The sequence below is a fragment of the Haemaphysalis longicornis genome, unplaced genomic scaffold, assembly GCF_048455015.1.
Source record: "Haemaphysalis longicornis isolate Haplotype H1 unplaced genomic scaffold, Haemaphysalis longicornis Haplotype H1 scaffold_9, whole genome shotgun sequence".
Classification (NCBI taxonomy): Eukaryota; Metazoa; Arthropoda; class Arachnida; order Ixodida; family Ixodidae; genus Haemaphysalis; species Haemaphysalis longicornis.
In genome coordinates, this window is record NW_027526460.1 from 116,092,073 (window position 1) to 116,116,376 (window position 24,304).

The following is a 24,304-nucleotide window of genomic DNA, read 5'->3' on the forward strand; positions in this document are numbered from 1 at the left end:
CTCAATAGCCGAAACTATGGAGTATTTGGTCATGTAATGTTCCCCCTCGATACAGAGGTTGCTTTAGTAGGACCTCCTCTCCCAGCCAAAATTCCTATAGAAAAAACGAGCTCCCTCAGTACCTGCCCCAGCAACGATATTGCCATTTCCAAAACGCTAACGGCCGATGAAAAAGGTATCCTAGAACGAGGTCTAACTTTCTGTCCCACAAATGACCGTGTGAATGAATACGAGTTACAGAAAGATCTCACTGAATTTCCTCAGAGAATGAGACTAAGTGAGAAAAGCAGGACCAACCTGACATTAACGAACACACCCTCCACCCTCCTAGCACTTGGACCCCAGATATAGATCAATCTCCAGAATTAGATCTGTACTTAAAATCAGTATCAAGAGAATTATTGGCAACAACTAAGCGTTCAAACAAGCGCAATAACCTAACTCCGTCGGAAGAAGTTACCCTGAATAGCCTACCAGCCAGCACCGACATAGTCATAAAGCCAGCCGACAAAGGTGGTAGCGTAGTTGTTTTACCTATGGGAAAATACAAAGATGAAGCTCATAGGCAGCTCAATAACCATTGCCACTACAAGCCCTTATATAACTCTCCGAGCCAGGAATACAGCCCAAAAATCCTTCAGAGCCTCACAGATCTCCGATCTAGAGAATTAATAACGACAACTGACCTAAACTTATGAAACCGAATAATAAGCATGCAGGACGTTTTTACCTCCTCCCAAAAGTCCACAAAGTCCCCGTAGAATAATTTCTTACTGCCGACATTCCTGGCAGACCCATAGTTTCGAATAACAATACCCCAACCGAAGCATTATCTCTGTTTCTCAACCATTACCTATCCGACATTCTGGCTCTTCTTCCTTCATTTGTTCAGGACACCCCTCACTTCATCCGCATAATAGAAGAGATAAATAATGGTGGGCGCCTACCCAATAGAACCCTCCTTGTTACTCTTCACGTTGTCGCATTTTATACAAACATCCCTTTCGTCGAAAGAATCGAAGCTATTTCAAAAGCTTTATCAGAGAACCCCCACCAACATGCGCCAGAAGTGTACATACCTTTGTTAAAATTAGTTTTAACACACAATTATTTTGAATTTGACTTCTCTGACTTTTTGCAAGTTTTTGGAACCAGCATGGGTACTCCACTTGTGCCGACCTGTGCCAATATTTTCATGTGGCAACTTCAAGCCACCCTATTAAGCTCTTTTCCGCATAAACCTCAGGTTTACCTCCGCTACATAGACATCTTCATGATTTGGGAACACGGTCACGCGACTCTTGAAACGTTTATATCTCATCTCAATTCCTCGTATCCGTCTATTAAATTCTCCTGCCAGTATTCTGAAAAAAAAGTGAACTTCGTGGATACTACCGTCATTCTAGAAAACGGTAAACGTAAAACCACGCTTTTTAGAAAACCAACAGACAGGCAGCAGTACCTAGACTATAAAAGCCATCACCCGAGACACTGCAAGCAAAAAAATCTTTGTAGGACACGCCACCAGGCTTAGAAGAATATGCAGTGATGACATTGACTACGCAGAGCACCTAGACGAACTCAAGTCCACCCTAATGAACAGGAACCCCCCCAAAAGCTCCCTCCATCAGGAGTACCAACGTGTGTCTAATCTCAAAAGGGATGACGTGCTCAACAAACAGCGACAAAACGAAAGCGCCAGGCCGCCTGCCCTAATAACTAAATTTTCAAACGCCCTCCCAAACGTAAACAATATTCTGCGGAAATACTACTCCATTTCAGCCAGTAATGACCGACTTAAAAAGACTTTCCCGGAAGCACCGGTGGTTACCTACCAGACAAACAGGAATTTAAAAGATATTTTAGTGCACGGCAATACAGGGCCTTCAAAGCAACCAGTCATAGCCAGCTGCTCCCGTCCCAGATGCAAGACTTGCAGGCGCCTGCAGACAGACTGCTTTGTAAAAAGCACAGCCAGTAATTATGTCCACAAGATTAATTCAAGTTTTACATGCACTTCAACCGACATTGTGTTTATGTTGGAATGATCAAAGCACAGCCAGTAATTATGTCCACAAGATTAATTCAAGTTTTACATGCACTTCAACCGACATTGTGTTTATGTTGGAATGATCAATGTCCCACAAACAGTATATAGGCGAAACGAGTCAACCTATTAGCCTACGTCTTAATGGTCACCGGGCAGATTCTCTTAGCAAATCCTCCATAGCTGTAGCGCAGCATTTCAACCAACCAGGCCACAATTTTGATGACCTTAAGTTGTATATACTTCAGTCAAACTTTAAGTCTCCTAGCGACAGGAAATACCGAGAATCCTATATAATTCCCAAATTAAACTCCATGGAACCTACTGGAATTAATGCGTCTTGGGGCAACTTGGAATCCTTGCGATATTTGCCGGGAATACAGTATTAGGCATTGTCTTGCATATACCTTATCCAAAGACTATGACCCCTCCCTCTGCTCTTTACCTGGCCACCTAATTCCTTTTGTTTTCATTTCTTAGCTTCCAGTTTAGTGCGCGTCCTCATCCCTCCAAAGTTTCTTTTAGGTATTTCATTTTATTTCTTTTATTTCTTTTTTTTTGCTCCGCTTTGTCTTGTTCCACGCGCGTCACGCTAACTTTATCTTTTCGGTTTTGAGTTTCAGGACAGGCCTGTTCCAGGAATGTTGCCGTGGGCGACACGTGCCATTTCAGTTGTCGGGTTATTGCTTTATTTTGTAGGTTTCTGTGGTTTCCCTTCCTGTTTTTTTTTTCTTGAACTAGTGATTCCCTCCATTCTCTACCTTCTCCTTTGACCTTAGGCTTGCAGATATTTTCTGATAAGGACCCCAATCTCACCGCTTGTTCTGCTTCCGGCGGTTCTGAGAACCATTCGGTATGCCGTGCGGAGGGTCAACAAACACCCTCTCATCCTTTCTCTCCAAAAAATTCCCGTAATATAAACCCCCGGCTGGCTTCCCTGTGACCTACTTCGCCGCTCAAACTATACAACCTTCTTTCCCCCTAAATATCGCCCGCGACATACTCGCAAACCAATCCGCTTTCTTAATTCCACTTCCTTCTTTCCTTCTCTCCTCTAACCTGGGGACCTTCATCTATAGAAAGCGTTCCAGCCAGGCGAGAGGTTGCTCTGGCGAAGGCAAGTCTCTTTGCGGAAACGTTGGCAACAATCGTGCTTCTAACTTGTTCGAAGTTTTAGGGTATATATATATATATATATATATATATATATATATATATATATATATATATATATATATATTGATGCCTTGATGACAAGGTAGCATAAGAGGGTTTCCCGCCAGTTGCCCGCTCATGACAGGCTGTAGACGTTCGAGTCATGCCCCGGGGGTTGAAAAGAAGGTCCCCTTCTCCCCGTGTAGTCAGAGTGGCGCCATGGCTACCACCCTCAAGCGTCAGCCACCATGGCAGTAAAGATAAATACCCCAGAAAGTGAAGGATAACACAGTCGCCCAGATAGCCGAATTGATAAGGCATTCGAGATCAAATCGAAAGGCGTGGGTTCGGTCCCCACTCTGGGTTCGTGTTTTTCTTTCTTTCTTTCATTGTTAAATAAATATAAAAAATGTTAACTTCACTAATCGTAATAAAAAATTCCCCCGCCTTTCCCCGAAGGGGAGTATGAGGAAGTGCGAAGCACGGGGTGATGCTATGAGGGGGAGTTTGTTGAAGTTTGGTGGCATTTTGCCCGTTAGTTACATTAACACCCCCTCGTGATCACGTTCGGCTTAACACGCCTCGTTTGTCCCTCTGCGGAAATCTTGGTGAATTAACGTGTATGTTCGAGAGGAGGAGCGCACCGCACCGCAGCGCACCGCAGCTGCGAAGCGCCGACCGGAGTGAAGGGAGAGGAGGCGCAGTCACGTGAGAGAATGCAGAACTAGCGGGTTTGTAGTATCACGTGTACACCACGCAGTTATCAAGCCGCTATAACGCCGCTGAGTCGCCAACGCACGCCGCTGACGACGTAGTTTGAATGCGTTAAAGACATAAGGCGCGTTACTAACACTTATATCAACGTCGCGTCCGTGGCTTAGTCGGTAGAGCGTCGCGCTGCGGCCGCAAAGTCCGCAGATCGAAACCTGGCGCCGGATGCTGTTTTTTGTATATAGTGTAGTGGCCTGGCTGGCGCGCCGAGAGAGGGTGTTGCGAGCTGGAGAGTAGTAAAGGGGCTTTAGGAGAGTAGGCGAGGGGGGAGAGGAGGCGCTATGCGAGCGCGACGATTCAGGCTCGCTTAAGAAGTGCATTCGCACTTATTCCTGGCCAATCTCCCACGTGGGTATGTGCCATGTCAGCGGCCAGGCAGCGCGCGCCCATCTCCCCCCTTTGCTAAGGAAGACGAAAAGCGCGCGCACCCGCAGCTGTTGCTATGCGGACGGCGGAAGGTTCGGGGTCGCTTATAAAGTGCATTCGCACTTAAAAGCCTAATCATTCCCCTATGCCTCCTTAGGCGTTAAAGACTGCCGACCTATCTTCCTATATATATATATATATATATATATATATATATATATATATATATATATATATATAACCCTGGTTTTGTCCACTGCACGACCAACCGAACGAAGGCCCCTCCGAAAGATTGCATACTCATTGCGGGGTTTTCTGGCACATGTACTCAACCAGGGTCGCCAAATCCTGGTCCGGTGAGGAAATGCTGTTTTGTGTCCCAGGGATCCTCCCCTAGCATGCGTGAACCTATCAAGTACAGCCTACCGGGGTATCCTACGACATGATATACGTGGTATACTGCACCACGCAGCATATTGGACCTGGTACATCACGTCACCAAAAGAAAGGTGACATGAAGGACTTGAAAAATTACAGGCCGATCAGCTTACTGTCAGTTGTCTACAAAATACTTACCAAGGTAATCGCCTACAGAAGTTCTGGAACCTTAGATTTCAGTCAACCTAAAGTACCAGCAGGGTTCCCCAAAGGCTATTCAACAATGGTCCATATTCACACGATCATTCAGGTGATAGAGAAGTGTGCTGAATATACTGGACCCCTATATATAGCCTTCATAGATTATGAGAAAGCATTTGACTCCGTCGAAACCACAGCAGTAATTCAGGCATTACGGAACCAGGGTGTAGATGAGCATTATGTAAGAATACTGAAGGATATCTACAATGGGTCCACAGCTACCATCATCCTCCATAAGGAGAGCAGTAAAATACCTATAAGGAAGGGCGTCAGACAAGCAAACAGAATCTTTTCAATGTTATTCAGTACATTGGATTCAGAACAGGTGGGACTAAGGGTTAGTGGAGAATACCTCAGTAACCTCAGATTTGCTGATGACGTTGCCTTGCTAAGTAACTCGGGGGACGAATTGCAAAGCATACTGACCGCACTGGACAAACAGAGTAAAACCGTGGGCCTGAAAATTAATATGCAGAAAACAAAAGTAATGATCAATAACCTCGGGACAGCACAGCGGTTTGAGATAGGTGGCGAGGCAGTGGAAGTGGTTCGCGAAATTATCTACTTAGGCCAAGTTGTGACCCCAGATCCCAACCATGAGACAGAGATAATTAGAAGGATCAGAATGGGGTGGGGTGCATATGGCAGACATTCTCACATAATGAATAGCAGCCTGCCATTGTCGCTGAAGAAGAAAGTGTATGACAGCTGCATCTTACCGGTACCAGCAGAAACTTGGAGGCTAACTAAGAGGGTTCAGCTAAAATTGAGAACGACACAGGGGGCAATGGAACGGAAGATGATAGGTGTAACATTAAGGGACAAAACGAGAGCGGGGTGCGTCAAGGAACAAATGCATGTTAAGGTCATATTAGTAAAAATTAAGAAGAAATGGACGTGGGCAGGGCATGTAATGCCAAGGCAAGATAACCGTTGCTCATTAAGGGTAACCGAATGGATCCCTAGAGATGGCAAGCGTAGCAGGGCCCGGTAGAAAGTTAGATGGGTAGATGTGATCAAGAAGTTTGCAGGTATAAATTGGTCGCAGTTAGCGCAGGACCGGGGTAGTTGGAGATTAATTGGAGAGGATTTTGCCTAGCAGTGGGCGTAGATAGGCTGGGGATGATGATGATGGTGATGATGACATCGCTCTAGAGGTGTCGCATGCAAGGTCCATAGAGCGCGCAAGGAGGCCGGCAAAGGTTCCCCCTGCGCGCTTTCTTCTGCCCCAAAGCACCTCACCTACTTAACACACTCTTCGAACCATCGAAATCCCCCTGAAATCTTAGAGCATATTTAATTATGTCTATATATATATATACGGTCGAAGAAAAGAAGTTTCCAATGGTCCAGAAGAAATATCAAAAAGTAGAGTCCGACGCAAGTCTCAAAAAACAAAAACACACATGTTTACTAACGTTTCGACTGGTGGTCCAGTCTTCATCGGAGTAAGACTGGACCACCAGTCGAAACGTTAGTAAACATGTTTGTTTTTGTTTTTTGAGACTTGCGTCGGACTCTACTTTTTGATATATATATTGTGGCAACTGCGCGTAGAAAAGGGCGAGAAAGAGGCAGTTTGGGGCACGCGCAGAGTGTGCACGCTGGTGGAACGAGACGAGGGACTGCGGCAGGGCGTGCCTGGCCTTCGGGGAAATCGGACGTCTGAAGACGAGCTCGGACCTGACTAAAGTTGTGCCCTTGTCACTAGGACTAGAGGTGTCCTTGTGTCATTCGTCTTTTGTCTAAATTTGTTGCGCTTTAAATTTGCACTATAAAGCTGTGCTTTTCTGGGACTCGGTGTCTTTCTTGCGGGCAGCGGCCGGGCGCTAGGACCCCGGTACCACAATATAAAGAAAACTTCGAACAAGTAAGAAATCATGATTGTTGCCAACGTTTCAGCAAAAAGATTTGCCTTCGTCAGGGAAAACTCTCGCCTGGCTGGAACGCTTTATGTAGGGGTAGGTCCCTAGGTGAGAGGAGAGAAGGAAGTGGAATGCAGGAAACGGATTGGTTTGGGAGTATGCAGGGGCAGATACGGAGGGGGAAAGCACGTTGTATAGTTTGAGCCGGGAAGTCATTAAGAGGGAAGTCAGGTGTTGTGCATATTACGGGAAATTCTTTGAGAGAAAGGATGAGAGGGTGTTTGTTGCCACGCCGCGTGGCCTCCAGAAAGGTTCTCAGAAACGCCAAAATCAGAACAATGTGGTGGGAGAAGTTCTTATCAGAAGGTATATGCAAGCCTCAGGTCATAGGAAAAAGTAGGAGGGGGAAAATAACTAGGTCAAAGAAAAAAGAAAAAACGAAAAACCACACACACACACACGAAAAAAAACGCAGTAACCTCACAACTGAAGTGGCGCGTGGATGGCCATCCCTTATTCCCAGGCACATAGATTTATAAGAATTTGCACCAGGGATGAAGACTTTCGTTCGAACGCCAGACGAATGCGGAGCGTCCTCGTCAAACAGCATTACCCGCCGGCCCTTGTTGACGATGCCATATCTAGGGCGCCAAGTTTAAATCGTAACACACTGCTACAGGGGTCACACATGAATGATTGGAATAATTCCCGCGCTAATTTAGTCTTAACTTTTACAAGTAGCCCGCCAAACGTGAATCAAATTTTTAAAAAAGCACTTCAACATTCTCCAGCAGAACGAGCGACTTTCCAAAATCCTCAGTGATCCTCCGCGTGTAGTATACAGGCGCGCAAAAAGCATAGGGGACTATCTTGTCCACGTCAAAGACAGGGACACCCAGCAATTAGGCTACCGGCCGTGTGGCAAAAACAGATGTGCGGTGTGTAATCACGTGCAGACATCGAGGGTGGCAATCAGCACACATTCGGACTTCCGATATTCTGTACGTGGGTCATTTGATTGTTACTCGTCCAATTTGGTTTACCTATTGGAGTGTGGCAGATGTAATATGCAGTACATAGGACAGACGGATGGACCTTTTCGAATGCGGTTTAACAATCACCGCTATCACACCAAGGCACTCCGATACTTCCCTTGTCAAGACACCTAGCGATGCAAAATCACTCTTTCGATGACATTAAAGTCACGCTTCTACAGAGCAGTTTTTCTAGCTGTAGGGAGCGAGAACAATGTGAGTCTTACCTAATTATTCTATAAATTTAATACACTGAAGGTGGGTCTTAATGAGAGTCCTGGAACGATGACTGTAATTCGTTCGCTGCATGACCATTGAGGCATTGTGACCCCGGGACATACGAGACCTTGTAGTTTTGTTGACCTTTTGCTATGCTTACATTAAGCCCTTCGTGTGCATCGGCCTTTCTCGCCCAGGGCATTGCACGGTCTGAGGTGCACAGGAAGCCTGTTGCTCCAGGTGTGAGGTTGTGCATTGAAACGCCAACAACCTACCGCTATGTTCCGCGGTCACTATAATTGTCCCGTCCGCCTCCGACCCCCTACCAACACTTCCCTTCGCGCCCCCGCTATTTTTGATTTTTTTATCTCTCATTTCCTTGTCTCAGCGCTTAGCAAGCATAACACGCCTCATTAATAGCCAGATTCTACCCATTGCCTGTTTATGTCACCAGATGTCATACCCATTTTGTCCTTGGGAGATGTGAAATTGAATATTGAAGCTTCCAAATACAACCGAGCGTGTAAGAATTATTTTATTTTGGTGTTTGTTGTGGCTTATGCCTCGGTTGTCTTGTATTCACATTCTGATCCCCAATTCTAGTGCTCACGGGGTGCGCGCGTCGTTCCTGTCTTTTCGCTCATGTTTTCCTTTGCTTCTCTTTCCCATTGTTTCCTTCTTTTTCTTTTCTTTTCAATTTTTTGGTTGTCCCGGAGGCACGGCACACACGGAAGTTCACATCTCTTTTCTTGTTTTCATGTTTTTACATATTGCCGCGCTCCACCATATTTTCGTAGAATAAGCCCTCGTGTCCGCGCTTGCCGGCAACAGGCCGAGTGCTAACAGCTAACACGCCGTGCATTGACCTGGCGCGACACGACGCGACGCCTTGTACAGAGGGAGGCGTATGCGGGGAAGGGGACGCCTAAAATGGGCTCCCCCATTGGCTTTTGTAGGACCCCCCAAAGTCGCGGAAGCTGCCTCAGCTCAAATTACAGTAAAGGGCCCCGCTTGCATTCTTGACCTTGCTTCTGAAGACGGTCGGTAGTTAATCCTTGTTACCGGTGACACGCATGTAGAATCACTGCTAGTGGGGGCATGTGCTTTGTAGTTTTCCCCTCTCAGAGACACCGGGTGTGTTTCGGCCTTTCGCCACCCATGACCTTGTCACATTTCCTGTCATCCCCACTAATCGTGTTCATGCAGTATGTTGCTCCTCGCCCTCCCCCCCCTCTTTCTTTCGTTTTTTCTTGTTTGTTTGTTTGTTTGGTTTGTTTGTTTTTCGGTGTATTTTTCGCTTGCCTTTGGCAGAATAAGCTCTGTAGGAAGTGTGTGGTCGTTTCTGTGTTTCTTTCCCTTGTGACTTGTGTTTAGGGGCGCCGCCCCCACATTGAGTCCGAACTATTTTTTCCCAAAGCTTTCATTCCTGAGGAAGAGCTGTCTCAGGTCGAAACGTTGGAAATAAAGTCTCCGGAGAGCGTACTTTTCCTTTGTATATATATATATATATATATATATATATATATATATATATATATGCCAAGACGGCGGATTTTTTCTCGACTTATATTTTCGCTTATTTATCAATGAATCAAAGAAACGTGACAAGCACACGTCATTCGGCCCTATTATATATTTCGAAGAAAAAAAAAAAAGCCGAATAGCACTGGCAATGACGACTGCAACCTTGATATATATATATATATATATATATAGAAAATAAGAGTTCGCAGTCAACAAAACCGAGGTAAGCAAAGCGGAGGATATGGTAGGTCATTGAAACAGACAAAAAATTTGGAAAGAAAGAAAGTGGAGAAAAAATGCCCGCCAGGTGGGATCCGAACCAACGACCTCTAGAATGCCGGTCTGGTGCGATAACTACTACTCTACCGGTGGGGCTACTTTTCCCCTCCACTTTCTGTGGTATTTATGTGAATGTAATTTTTTCCTCTGGTTGGGGGTGGTAGCCAGCTCCACTCCGACTTCTCGGGGTGAACGGGACCTTCTTTTTAACCCCCGGGCCGTGACTCGAGTGTCTACGACATGTCGAGAGTGGTCGATAAGCGTTGAACCCTATTAAGCTTCCTATGGCACCAAGACTGCCAGAACCGCGGCCCTCGTTATGCTTGTAGTGAATCAGAATAGGAAATGAGGGGCTCGTTGAAAATAATACAGAAATAAAGTTTGGCAGTCAAGAAAACCTCGGCAAGAAAAGGGGAGGATATGGTAGGTCATTGAGACATATAAAGAATTTGGAAAGAAAGAAAGTGGAGGAAAAAAATGGAGAAAAAGTGCCCGCCAGGTGGGATCCGAACCCACGCACCAGACCGGTATTCTGGAGGTCGTGGGTTCGGATCTCACCTGGCGGGCATTTTTTCTCCACTTTCGTTCTTTCCAAATTCGTTGTCTGTTTCAATGACCTACCATATCCTCCCCTTTGCTTTCCGAGGTTTTCTTGACTGCCAAACTTTATTTCTGTCTTATATATATATATATATATATATATATATATATATATATATATTTACGATAAATCAGGTGATAGAGAAGTGCGCTGAGTATACTGAACCCCTATATATAGCCTTCAAAGATTATGAGAAAGCATTACTCGGTCGAAACCTCAGCCGCCATTCAGCCATTGCGGAACCAGCGGGTAGATGAGCATTATGTAAGAATACTAGAGGATATCTACAAAGAGCCACAGCTACCATCATCCTCCATAAGGAGAGCTGTAAAATACCTATAAGGAAGGGCGTCAGACAAGGAGACACAATCTCTCCAATGTTATTTCCAGCGTGTTTACAAGAAGTATTCAGAACGTTGGAATGGGAACAGGTGGGAGTAAGGGTTAATGGAGAATACCTCACTAGCCTCTCATTTGCTGATGACGTTGCCTTTCTAAGTAACTTGGGGGACGAATTGCAAAGCATGCTTTCCGCACTGGATGAACAGAGTAGAACCGTGGGCCTAAAATTAATATGCAGAAAATAAAAGTAATGATCAATATCTTCGGGACAGCACACCGGTTTAAGATAAGTGGTGAGGCAATGGAAGTGGTAAGCGAATATATCGACTTAGGCCAAGTTGTGACCCCGCATACCAACCATGAGGCAGAGCTATTACGAAGGACTAGAATGGGGTGGAGTGCCTTCGGCAGGCATTCTCAAATAATGAATGGCAGCCTACCATTGTCCCTTAAGAAGAAAGTGTATAAGAGCTGCATCTTACCGGTACTCACCTACGGGGCAGAAACTTGGAGGCTCACTAAGAGGGTTCAACTTAAATTGAGGACGACTCAACGTGCAATGGAACGGAAAATAATATGTGTAACATTAAGGGACAAGAAAGGAGCGGAGTGGGTCAGGAAACAAATGCGCTTTAGGATATATTAGCAGAAATTAAGAAGAAGAAATGTACGTGGGCAGGGCATGTAATGCGAAGGCAAGATAACCGTTGGTCATTAAGGGTAACAGAGTGGATGTCTAGAGAAGGCAAGCGTGGCACGGGGCGCCATAAATTTATATGGGCAGATGACATCAAGAAGTTTGCGGAGATAAATCGGTCGCAGTTAGCGCAGGACCGGGGTAATGGGAGATTAATGGGTGAGTCCTTTGTCCTGCAGTGGGCGAGACGGGAGGGCTACGTACCTCCATTCTCGCAAGCGGGCCATGACTGTGGTGCTCGGAGGTATCCTCCTGACGTGCCGCCTGGTGCGTGTAGGAAGGTTTACACATTTGCCGTCACGGCTGTATAGGGCACCATAACTGTCTGCCTGCAACCGACTGGCGCGAGGCGTTTCGCCCGAAGTCTTCCGGACAAAGCGTAGCGGGCTGCGACTGCAGCACGCATTTCTTGGGGAGCTAGCAATCTCGAATTCGTCTGAAGACGAGACCCACGTCAGGGCCCCATTTGGGATATAAGGGGTTCCTCGGGGACCTTGCCAGCACTCTGGAGCAGGCCACCACGCTAGCTCCCGGCGTGTCAGTACCGCGGGCTCCCGAGTCTACGGCAGCCCAGCGAGGTTCGCCGATACGAGAACACAGTAGACAGTAGTGCCGAAGCACAGCCGTTTATTTGGGGAATCCCAAAGCATGCGAGCACAAGGCTCGACGGCGTTCACGAATCACGCCGTCCTGGTCGTGACCGCGAACGGGAGGTCGGCACTCACGGCGCGCGACAAACAAAGCTCCCACCTGAGTTGCACGTATCCATCACCGCCGCCATGTTCCGCCGATCTCGCCCCAACCGGGTCTCCGACGAGACTCTCCCGACTCCCGTGCGCGCACGCTCGCGCCGCCCGCGCCCGCGCGCCTATGCCCGCATAGATCGGTGGTGCCATCTCTCGGGGGACGCCGACGAAACAACGCAGCGCCGGACCGGTTTCAGCGCACAAGCGTCTCTCCCGAAGCGCGCGCTGGCTCGGGATCGCAGGTCGCGGTTCTCCACGATTCCCACAAGCCCTTCGAACTTATACACACGCGCAGAAATGGTGCCAAGAATAAATAAGGGATCGTGGCATCATACCAAGGATTTGAGAGCTTCTTGGAGCGCGAATTTCCTCTGTCGGATGCATCATTTTCTTATTCTCAGTACGTGCCCTCGACAGCTGTCTCAGAAAAACATTAACTATCGCTTTATGCACAAGGAATCAACTGACTTGTTTCGCGTTTTACGCATAATGCTGACAAGACATGTTTGTTATAAAATTAAATACCTAGTTACATATTCTTGTTTCAACCAACTAATTTTCATGTCCGAAAACTTTATAGGAAACGAAGAGAGCACTTCCAGTTCTTCAAAAGGTTGGGTATACCCGGGCCATCCCCGAACATCTTGTTTGGTAACATGTGGGAAATGTACAAGAAGGTGAGCGTTCCTCCTTATTAAAGCGAAGCTTTTAGTTTTTCCCTGATATCATGTGTAGACCACCTAAAACGCACTGCAGGTAATTCAACGTTCACTGACGATGATGCTTATCGTGGGTGAAGGGAAGAACAATTAAAACGTGTCCCGTGTTCTGTATCGAGCCAGGGTCTCACGTGTTATGAAGCCGACGCTTATCTGTTTCCGCCATTCCGGCAGGAAGGAACGAATAGGAATTTGGAGAGTGGTGCATGGACGTGCAAACTTAGGCAGAAAAGGCACCCCTCGTCTAATTACGACGATGGCTGAACGCTACGTAAAGCCGTGGAATGCCCGTATAAGTATAGCGAGCGAACCCACATTACACCACCTTACCATACACATAAGGTATTAATCGCGGATATTATTATACTAATCACCATACATAAATGGGGCCACTCGCTGATGGGTAGGTTCCTTTGGCACTGGTCTTAATTGTGGACAGCTTTGTGTTCCTCATCTTGGTCGTTCCGACAAAGGAATAGTTTAATTGCACCGCCCAACCTCACTGTATGTTTTAAAGGGACACTGAAGTGAATTTTTCAAGCTCCCGTTTTTGCTTGCACTGCGTAGACTGGCTCAAATGAGCACAATTTTCATCGTTTATCCGGTTGACAAATGGGTAATTATTTTACAAAGCGCAAAAGAAGAAAAACTACCATGCGCGGTTTGCGGCGGCCGCACCAACTAAGGCTGTGACGTTGAGAGGAGGGGGCACGTGATTGGACGATGCCCAAGGTTAGCAATCAAACAAGTTTCGGTTTCGGTTTCGCTTCTGTAAAACACAACTAATGGCGTTGTTGGATGGGCATTCTCAATATCTCAGTAATCATCGTACCGCGCTTCTGCCATGTTGTCGGCTTTAAAATGCATAAGATAAGCCTCCCAGGACGGCTTGGAATCGTAGCATTCTCTAGCCGAGGCCTACGCAGCGCATGAACGCCCTCCGCGTCCCCGCAGACGCTCAAATGCCATGCGCTTTTCCCCTATATTTGGAGCTTGCCTCACTCATGCCTGTATCGTAAAAAGCGTGGTCGCACCAGGCCAACGGTCTGTTGATTCTGACCTGTGCCCACTGCCCTATGCAGTCGGTGCTTATGGCAACAGCACGCCAACGAGAACTCGCTAGCGCGCCAGTGCCAGCCTGCGCGCGTTTCGTGAACTAGTTCGTGGAGCAGTGAACGTTGCGCCCCCAAAAAACGGTGAACTCAGTCTAGAAAACATCGGCAAAAACGAAAAAGTTAACTTTAAAAAAAAGCACGTACCCGCGGGGATTTGAACTTGCGACTTGCAAAACACTTTCGCTGACATACCTAGCGCTCCAAACCACTCGGCCACGGGCGAACGCTGCCGAACTTGGAAATATAAGGTATATAATATATAACCAGTTTACACTTTTATTTAGTTTTAGCATTCCAAACAGCTTAAGTGACTATTTGTTGTTTTGCCCTCGTGCAGTAAGCATCCCCCAAGTTTCTACAATATCTCACGTCTAGCAATTCCATTTCTTAGACGGAAAAGCGTTCGCAGATGCGTAGTCGTGCTGGTGGCCGCTGTGCTTGTTCGTCCAGCGCAAAAAAGTGCTTCCTGCACCCTATTTTTACGCTGTACGGTAAAAATATCAGTTTATTTTATTTCCTTAGTACCTATATTGACTTCGCTGACTCTTCTCCCGCCTTCAAGAGGCCTTATATTTTCCTACTGGCGTACCAGTCAGCGAAGCGTCGCATATGCGCTTGTGCAGCGGTTGTGTGAAGCGACCTTGACTTGGAGCTAGATACAGTGTACAAACTAACCAAGTAAAGAAAGGCACATGAATCCATTCACAAACGTGTCCTGGCTTCGTTTCAACTGAGCGAACGAATTGCAACGACCCGTCGGCGGCCGGCAGACGAAACGCTGGGCCGACTGACTCTGAAGGCCGGGGAGCCGTGCAGTAGCGCAGCCAATTGCGAGCTCGGCTCCTCCCGACGTCACACGAAAACGCCACAGAAAATGGGCGAGCGTAAAGAGAGGAGGACAGCATTTTCGAATTAATTTTTCTACTAAATAAAATCGCGTAAACGCGCCCACAGTGGTCGAACCATGGCCTGGGGACTCCGGACTACAATTTGCGCTAGTAATCCCGCAATGTTTACATATCACTTTAGGGTCCCTTTAAGGTTTACGCTCGTATGGTTGATAGTCTTGCGCTGAAATCTGGTTTCAGCACGTTTGCACCAACTGAGGTCTCCTTTAAAATTTGCGGAAATGCTGTTCTTTAGTTACGCACAACGCGTGGATTGTAATTTACTCATTGAGGGACCATTTTGCATTCTGGTACTGCAACCTCTATTTTTCGCAACTATGTGGAATTGCAAAATACGCAGACATGAATCTAGACTCTAATATCAAGAATATAAAATTGAGCCCTTTTTGTTGTCCAACTGAAGACACTCACATATTCCACCGTATCTTATAAAGCCAGCTTATCAGAGCGTTCAATTTGGCCTCGCCAGTCGTTTACCAGAAATAAATACCAACGCCCCTCCAGCCACTCCAGGTATTTAGGTTTTAATTTCACGTAAACCTTTGAGTGACTGCCAGTAGAAAATGGATGAGCCCGTCCTGTTGGTGACTGTGAAACAGGCGAAGCCTAAAGCAAGTAAATTGAGTAACTTTGTTCTACGAAGATGCCTGCTTTCCAAAATTAGGATACGTTTAATGAAAATAGGCAGTTTAATTAACTACCCCTGTAGCCCGAATGTGAACATTAGCGGTAGCTCTGACCAAAATGAGGTGACATTGAAGGGTAATATAAACATTCGCCCTACCTTTCTAAGCACTAGACAATTAAACGATGTTTCAAACTACAGCAAGGGAACAAAAGGAACGTGGAAACTGCGCACACATTTTTGCGTCGTGTAAGTGCTTAGTAGTAGAAGTACCTGTTTCGTGTGGGTTTTATACGAGTCAACCAACATTATTAGAAAATTAGGCTAAATCCCAGTTCATAATTACTTCCCTTCGTAGCAACAACTTAGCAAGCGTTTTTGTTTTCAGTTATAAATTTCCAGAACGACGCTGGTTATCGCGGATTGGGTCCCTTCTGGTTAAGAAGCATCAGTACATGGTTTCAGAAGCCAAGTAAAGATGTCGGGGTTGCTAACTCCCCACAATGTGACGCACGGTATTACTAACACGCCGTGCCGTCGAAACAAAACTATTTACATAGCCGAAAGTCCCCCTTACAGCTTCTGGTTTTGCCACAGCCCTGAACTTTACGCCACTATCTGAAGTGCCCTCTGCCAGCATATCAAACCCTCACCTACCTTCACAGTCGAGATAGAGTCGCCAGTTTTGTGCAACCGGGTATTTTTTTTTTTCAAAATAATTTTTTCTGCTTGCAAAACCCAGTTTGAGGTTGTGCATAGAAGTGCATCAGCCATTGCCAGAGCATTTTGTCGTAGATGGATTGCTCTGAAATAATGCACAGCTACGACACGCGCTCAGGACATTGTCAGCGTAAAACGCTAAACGTTCATGTGGTACACGAAACAAATTGAGTGCAACACCAAAAATGAGCACTTATCTCCATTTCAGGGGAATTCGCCCAACCCGTGCCTCTTATCGAATGACAAGGGGTCTTACGTCCCAGTGTTCTAACATTACGTAAATGCACTAGGCACTGACCAATTCTTTGCGCCGCTACTTTCGTAATACCGCAGTGGAAACATTTTGTTCCCCGATAGATACAAGCCTGAAACTTTCGCGCGACGTAGTACTACTAGCAAGACTGGCCTAACTAGGTATGTTGTTTTACATTCATTTGGACCGAGGAATGAATAAAATAAGCCAAATAAAGGTATGTCGCCTTTTGCTATTCTGAAATATTTTGCCGAAAATTGCGGAATGTGCACTCTCTTTTTCATGTATACTGCCGCGGATTTTTACAACAGCGGCAGTAAACGCAGAGTTCATTCGTTTGAGGTGCATGATGTGTATTATGTTCGCTCAAATAGCCTCATCCCCAAATCACAAGGCACATAAGAGAGGAGGAGACCTCAATAATAATTGCCGCTATAATGGTTAGCCTGTCTATAGTGGCTGTCCACCAAGGGATCAGCATCGGCTGAGAGAAGGCAATGACTCTACCAGAGGATCGCCATAGGCTACAAGATTGTTCTGTCGCCGCTAAAGCTATAGTCACTGTGGGCTCTTCCTATTCATAAGTTACAACACTACACATGTGAGAGTGTCACTTTAAAATCTTAAATGGTTTAAGACCTTTTAATACTGACGCTGATCCTTGCTATGCCGAACTGCTTAAGTGTTCTATAATGCGTTAGAGTTTTGTTTGATTAACTTTTTGATTTTTATTTGTCGCAGTCACCTGTGAAGTGCTACCGTGAGTGGATTGATAAGTACGGCGACGTTGTAGGGTACGTCAAGCCTCGATGTTTATTTACCTTTTATTTCGCTTTCTTCAAGAGGCCCCAAAATGTGTTTAGAAGGCTGCAATTTTACGCGGGTAAACGTTGGAGTACTACGCAAGGAACGTCCTCTAGCAAATATGATTTGAAAGTGTTAACTATTAGCCGAGTTATAACTCACTAAAAAGTGCCAATATTAGGGCGTGACGTCTCTCTCTTCTTGAGATTCAAACCAGAGTGGGTGGTGCGAGCTCACCAGCTCTGAGCAATACCTCCAAGAGCCACATGTCAAGGCTCTTGTTGCTCAAACATGCGTGCAATCATTGGCTCCGCTTGGCAGTACGTCATGTTCATTTAGCAACCGACGAGCAAGTTTCGCCTACTACTGCTTGCGTGCGTCCACGTTCCTTTCGCGTTCACCGTGCTCGCTCCCGCACGTTGGCTTTAAAATGGATGACTCAAGCTTTCGGAGTCATCGAAACACAATAAGCTCATCTCCTGACAATTTTTGAACATTCCCAACAGCGACTTGCAGTCGGCTTGCGTTCCTCGTATGCGGCGCTGTTGTGGAGAACAAGTACTTCCGTCGCCGGTTTGTGTTTTGAATTTTACCCCTTAGCGTTGAAGAAGCTTTTCGGTCGCCGATTTCGCTAGCGGTGCGAATGACGATACGTAGCACAATTTTTTTACCACACTATGGCGCCATTTTACGCAGCGTAACTTTGTTTTCGCCATGAGTTCTATTCTGGTAATGTTGACAAGTTTCGCTTTAAATTCGGCCGTGATGTCAACATATCCAGCTAAGATACCAAAGTACCCTATACGGAGATTTGCCAATTCCAATGTCAGCCGCTGTGAGAGCAACATCATGTTTCCAAGTTAGAGCGCGAGCGGCACTTCCGCTGCGGTGATGAACCAGTAATACATGTGGTCATGGGCTCCCATGTGACTCTATACCGACGTAACAGATACTAAAACATTGTTATTTATTAAAGGAACACGTAAAAGTGATGTAACTACGCATTCTTAAAAAAATAACCCGAAAAAAAAACGGAAATAAACAAAGAAAGACTTGCTGGCCCAATTCCTGGTGTAGAGCTACACCAAGTGTAGAGCTACAAGGCGCGACGCTACCCACTGGAAAACAGAGACCGGACAGCGAGCCCGTTTAGCAGTTAATCAAGAAGATTGCGGCGTTGTTCGAGGCTAACCAGAACACAGCGTTAGGTGTAACAGGAAGTTCTGGGCCTGCAAAATCCCGGCCCATTAACCACTTAAAATTTCCTGCGACGTCAACACACCAACATAAACTGTCACACTGCCCCTCACAGTAATTGGCCTGTGTCGATGACAGGCCCATGGCCGATTCCCCAATTCCCGTTAGCAGCGACGTCACACGCCTACGCAGACGTTTCACAACTCTGCGAGAGGCGATGCTCACGCCTTCTCACATCATTTCTACTCCAGGTGCTCCCGTATTTTTTATAGCGGAAGCCTTAAGAGCACCATTGAGCTAGAAACTAGCACGGTTGTTTTGCATTATAGAAAAATAAAAAGTTCACATTTGCATTCGTGTGGCAGGAGTTCCTCGTAGTAACCTACTCGCCTCCTACCCAGGCTCTCGCGGGTAGCAAAAGAGTACATTACTACTACGCTAGGCAGCCCATTGCCAGCGGCGTAATTAGGGTTGATGAATGTGCGTGGCGCTGACGTCACATCATGTGACAAATGCACTTGACGGCACAAGAATAGTTATTGATTATGAGGTTTAACGCACCCACGTTACACAGGCAATGAGGCGCACCGTAGTGGGGAGCTCCAAACTAATTTTGACCACCTCGGGATCTTTAACGTGCGCCGAGATCTCGAACAACGGGCGTTATCGGTTTTCGCCTCAATTACAAAAGCGGCCGCCGCGGTGGGGAATCGAACCCGCGTCCTTTGGCTCAGCAGCACAACTCCGTAGCCACTAAGCCACCACGGCCGGGGCGCTTGAATAAAACAGGCTCCCCCAGTCACGGTGAACACTGTTTGTGGGGAATTTGTGCGGTCAACTGGCGCCAGTCTGCCTGTTTGAAGTAATTCGCGGCAGACGGGAGAAACTAAAGACAAGAAAAAGACGAAAACACGACGTAACAGTGAAGGAGCCTTGAAAAAGTGTTGCCACTTTTTCACATCGAAATCACGTAAGCACAGGAGGGGCCCGGAGGATGTTTTTTTTTTTTGTTTTGCCTTTCCCGTTTTTTTTAGGTCCGAATTTATATGCACGCAGCACACATGTTATTTATGTAAGGCCGTAAGAAATTACCTTTAGCATTACTGGGGGAAAAAAAGCTTTTGTAGTAGACTGCAGAATTTCGCGTCCTAACGAAAAAATTAAAATTTTGTTAAGTTCTCCATTGAACCTACCTGTCGTGTTTTATATATTTTAGAGCAATTTTGTTAAATTTAAACCCATTTTTATGTCCAAACTTGACATTTAAGAATTTTTAGTTACCAAGCCACGCGCGAAACAACAATTTAACAAGGTAAATAAGCGAGAGTGTCTCGTTCCATAACAAATTGTATCAACGACTATCCTTGCGGCAACAAAAACAATTTAAAAATTTTACAGTCCATGTTCACTGGGACGAAATATAATCAAGGGCCATTGGGCTACTGTTTTTTCAGGTACTTCAACGGCTACAGGCCAGTTATGCTGGTGGCGGATCTCGAACTCCTTAGGCAGATTCAGATTAAAGACTTCCAAGATTTCACTGACCGAGGAGTGAGTTGTTTACAAACCTACTCATGTGATCGTAAAATCATCTTTAACCTCTATAGACTAACGATATATTGATAAAACAGCAGAAACGTAGTTTTCGTTATAACCGTTAGAGTTCACAACTACGGATCAAGCTTGGCTGTGTGATCGAGGGGCACATAATCTGCGCAAAACCTTCAGTTGTATATCTTGACCTCGTTTCCACTGTTATAATTTCAAACTATATAATGGGCAATTATCATATTTGGCAGCATTTTTTGAAGCGATGAAATTGCTAGATTACGTCAATACGGGCTTCAATCGTTAAAGGGGCCATGCAGACAAAACACAAGTTTGGTTCATTGGAAAGATTGCCTCGTTAGAATCCTACTGACACCACTTTTAACGCACACTTCGCTCAAATAAGCTATACAACGAGGAAAAAATGGAATGGCCTCGCGACCCACTACCTCATTTCCAACAACAGAAAATATGATGCCATATGCGCCCCGCTGCGCGATTGGCTGAGTCCGTCAAAAGCAAACGCAAATTAGGCACGTTTTGTAAGCTTGCCCAGCGAGATATTTGCGCTTAAATGTAATGTATATTCATTTTAGAGCAGTTAGAATGGTGCGGTATATTAACGACAGTTACGAAAATACGCGTAAGCATATAAGTACCGATGCGCACTACTGTTGGTACCAGGCCCACTATGCTTGTTTTGTCTTAGACGACACTGGCCGATTGGCGTAAGCGACGTTGTCTTACGTGACCCTGTTTGTCGAGGATACCCCATGTTTCACGAAACAATTACTTCCTACCGTAACAAAAGCAAGCCAGGTGCAAATACGGTCAAAAACAAAGCAACGGCGGACAACGGTCCGTGGATGAGTATGGTATCGCCATCTGGGAGGACTGACAGCAAGCAAGGCTGCAGCATCGAATGACGCAGTGGAAGTTAGTTTGAATATGCACACTTATGATTTCATTGCTGACGTCCAGAAAACACAACATTTTGTGGGAGAATCAAAATTTTAACCCAAATTGATTAATTGCTTAGTGAATACGGCATCATCTGCTGCCGGACAAGCACCAGTGCCACTATAACACACGAAATCTATCGAATAAAACAAACTTGCACTTTGTCCGCATGGTCGCTTTAAGGAATCATATAAATACATCGCTAACGCAGGGTGGTATAGTAGTGGAGTTTTAGCCGTACGACGTAGATGCAGCATCTGTGGGGGCGCAATAACTCTACAGGCAAAAGCAACCGGTTGAAAAAATGGTATACTTTTTCAATATAATATTTCCCTAACGTGGGGACCTCATCGGGTACAGTTTGGAACACTGTAATCAAGCGGCAGCAAAAATGAAAAAAGCAGCTTTTCGGAATGCCGGAAATGAAATCCAAGAACGGAAATTCAAAAAGGATCAATGGTTCGAAGTGTAATCAGCAGTGATCCAGCGCCTTCTACATGCTCTGACACAAGCTCTTGTCTCCCAGATTTATGTTCTTCAGTATAGATTCCCCGATGAGATAGCCCGCTCTACTAGGCGTTATTGCCAGTGTTAAAGAATTGATATCAGTATAAAAGTGAATTGTGCCTAACAATACCGCCTAGGTCAGATTATGATTTGCTTGTTCTTAAATTATCCCTATTAGCTACAATGCCTTTTCTGAGCTTGAGAGGTATTTAACTGCTTTAAAAATTAAATGCTTAATGACAGGCATATATTTCATAAGGACAGATGATTGTGAGCGCCTTTCCAGCATTCGTTTTATTCTATTTATTAGAGAGCGAGGAAGAACATAAAACGTAAATGTAAATGTTGAAGGTATAAAGCAATGTGAACAGCAATTCATTTATTCCAGGCAACTAGATTCCCCCAAAAATACCTGTTTACTTCAACAAGGCTTCCAAAACTCTTATTGGTAGCATTCTCTGTCGATAAAATAACACGGTGGGTGTTCCGGTTTGGGGCAGTACAAAGAAACACTAATTGTGCGATGCTTTAAAGGCAAGCCCTCCTTAGGCGCCTTAAGATGAGACAATATGAGGATAAAGGTATCATTCCCGTCAGGTGTTTCGGGAAAAAAATAACATTAGGCCTTCAGTTTTCCTACATAATTAGACACACATGGTGGAACACTATCAGGGAAGGTAGCTCAAATAAAAAAGCTGATTTCAGTGAAGTGCTACCACAAACGTTTCTATACAAACACGGTGTTACCGCTTGGGCCACACTGAAGTATACTAAGTATGCACCATGTTATGGTTCTTGTTTCCCTCCATCGCCATGTGTATTTAAAAAGGTTCCTGTGTTTTTGGCCTGCGATCGTTCTTTCCCTTTGTGGCACCCCCCAGATACTGTTCCAAGACAAACGACCCCCGAGCCCGCACAACAAGTCCATCATGCAGCTCACTTCGACGCGCTGGAAAGAAGTCAGGAGCGTCCTCACGCCATCGTTCACAACAAACAAGCTTAAAATGGTGAGAGAATGGTAGAAATTGCCGTCATGTTTATGGTACAGATCTGTACACCAGTACCATCTGTACAGATGGTAGAGCTTGCCGTCATACTTTCGGTAATCTGTACCGCTCAATGCGTTTGGGAAACGTTTGTATACCCTCTTCTTTCACTCAGTAAAACAGGAATACTATGGGAGGGCCAACTGTAACGTCAACTAATGTGTAACTGTTTCCACATTGAGCTACTCCGGAGGAGAGTAGAACCGATTGAATTACGCCATGACCCCACCCCACTTACATATCTCTCACCGTTGGTATCAACACTACTTTCTACATCGCATAATAAGGAGTGCGAGGGAAACGCAATGAGCTGATTGGTTGTCAACCAAAGCAAAAGATCTGCAAGGTGCTATGTTTCTAGGTTTTGCGCAATTCGCCCTGAAATACAAATAAGACCCGTGCCTTTTGGGGCAATGTTTGAATAAAATAGACCAGGCCGTGATCGTAATGATAGACCACGCGTGCTAAAACCACGCGGCCAGTGATGACGGCCAAACCAGTGGTGTGAATCGTTCGTGGATATCGAGGCACGCAGTATATATCAATTGATATACGCCCCACTGTATAAAACGAACATAGAAGGGCGCACGTTTAACACAGGCCAGTAAAACGGGTTGCAACACTTTCATATTCCTTTAAACTGAGAAAGACACTATCTGCTTCAGGATTTACGTTCTTATTTGCCACCATGGCGTCACCTACGCTAAATCAAGTAGCATGTATTGGTGAGCAACAACAGGTCATGTCTATAATCATGGTAAGCCGCTTTAAGCGTAGCCGAGAGACAAACAGTGGAAACATCCAGCCTGGCGGTTTGCGCAAGGGCAGAGTTTGAATGAAGTTCTGCGCATCAAGTGCGCGCTTATGCATGTGCGGTAAAACACTTGGTATATACTTGTACACGCTGACTTGCCGAAGAGGCTATGACCCGAGTAGTTAGTAGAAAATACGCCCATCTGGTTACTCCTTAACACGTTCTTCCATTCACGTGGTGGTGGAAGCATCCAGTGGCTCTGATTGAGCGGATGTACATATGACATGGTGGATTGCTCAGTCACAAAGCAATAGGGGCCCAAAATTAAAATGCTTTGTCTACAATTCACTGCTTAAAATTTATTGCGAGAAACTGGAATTTTCACACGTAAATCATATACTAACATGAATAATTTATTGGAAATAAAACACATTGTGCCATGTTTGCTTCCGCACGATTGCAAAATATTTTAAGGATATTCTAGCAAACGCTATGGCCATCGTCATAAACTTACCAAAATTTTCTTGTAGTCACCGAGGCACTATCTCAAAGAGGCGTAGAGGCAGGTATATTCTTGGAATTTAAAGGAACGGTATGTTCCGTGTTTAGGTTTCCTACGAGCCGCAAGAGCACATTGGCGCAAAATTTAAAGCGAACAGTATTTTTTTATGAAAATCTGTAGATCCAACTGAACGATTTCAAGCTTTGTTGTTAGCCGGATATTTAGTACTACATCGCTCCTCACCGGTATATGAAAACTAAACGCAATATAGACCGCACTACAAGACAGAAATGCGTGTGAATCCGATAAATAAATGTTTGACAAATGGGCATAAAATATACGTGTGTACACGTTTATTTGT

General features: G+C 45.5%; 1 protein-coding gene across 1 annotated transcript in view; it reads left to right on the forward strand.

Moving 5' to 3' along the window:
* Positions 1-24,304, forward strand: part of LOC144153373 (thromboxane-A synthase-like) — a 69,451-nt gene that overhangs the window by 39,147 nt on the left and 6,000 nt on the right. The window contains exons 3-6 of the mRNA XM_077685026.1: positions 12,866-12,962; positions 17,367-17,419; positions 20,081-20,177; positions 22,523-22,648. Coding sequence (XP_077541152.1) covers positions 12,866-12,962; positions 17,367-17,419; positions 20,081-20,177; positions 22,523-22,648 — 373 coding nt within the window. The remainder of the gene's footprint in view (positions 1-12,865; positions 12,963-17,366; positions 17,420-20,080; positions 20,178-22,522; positions 22,649-24,304) is intronic.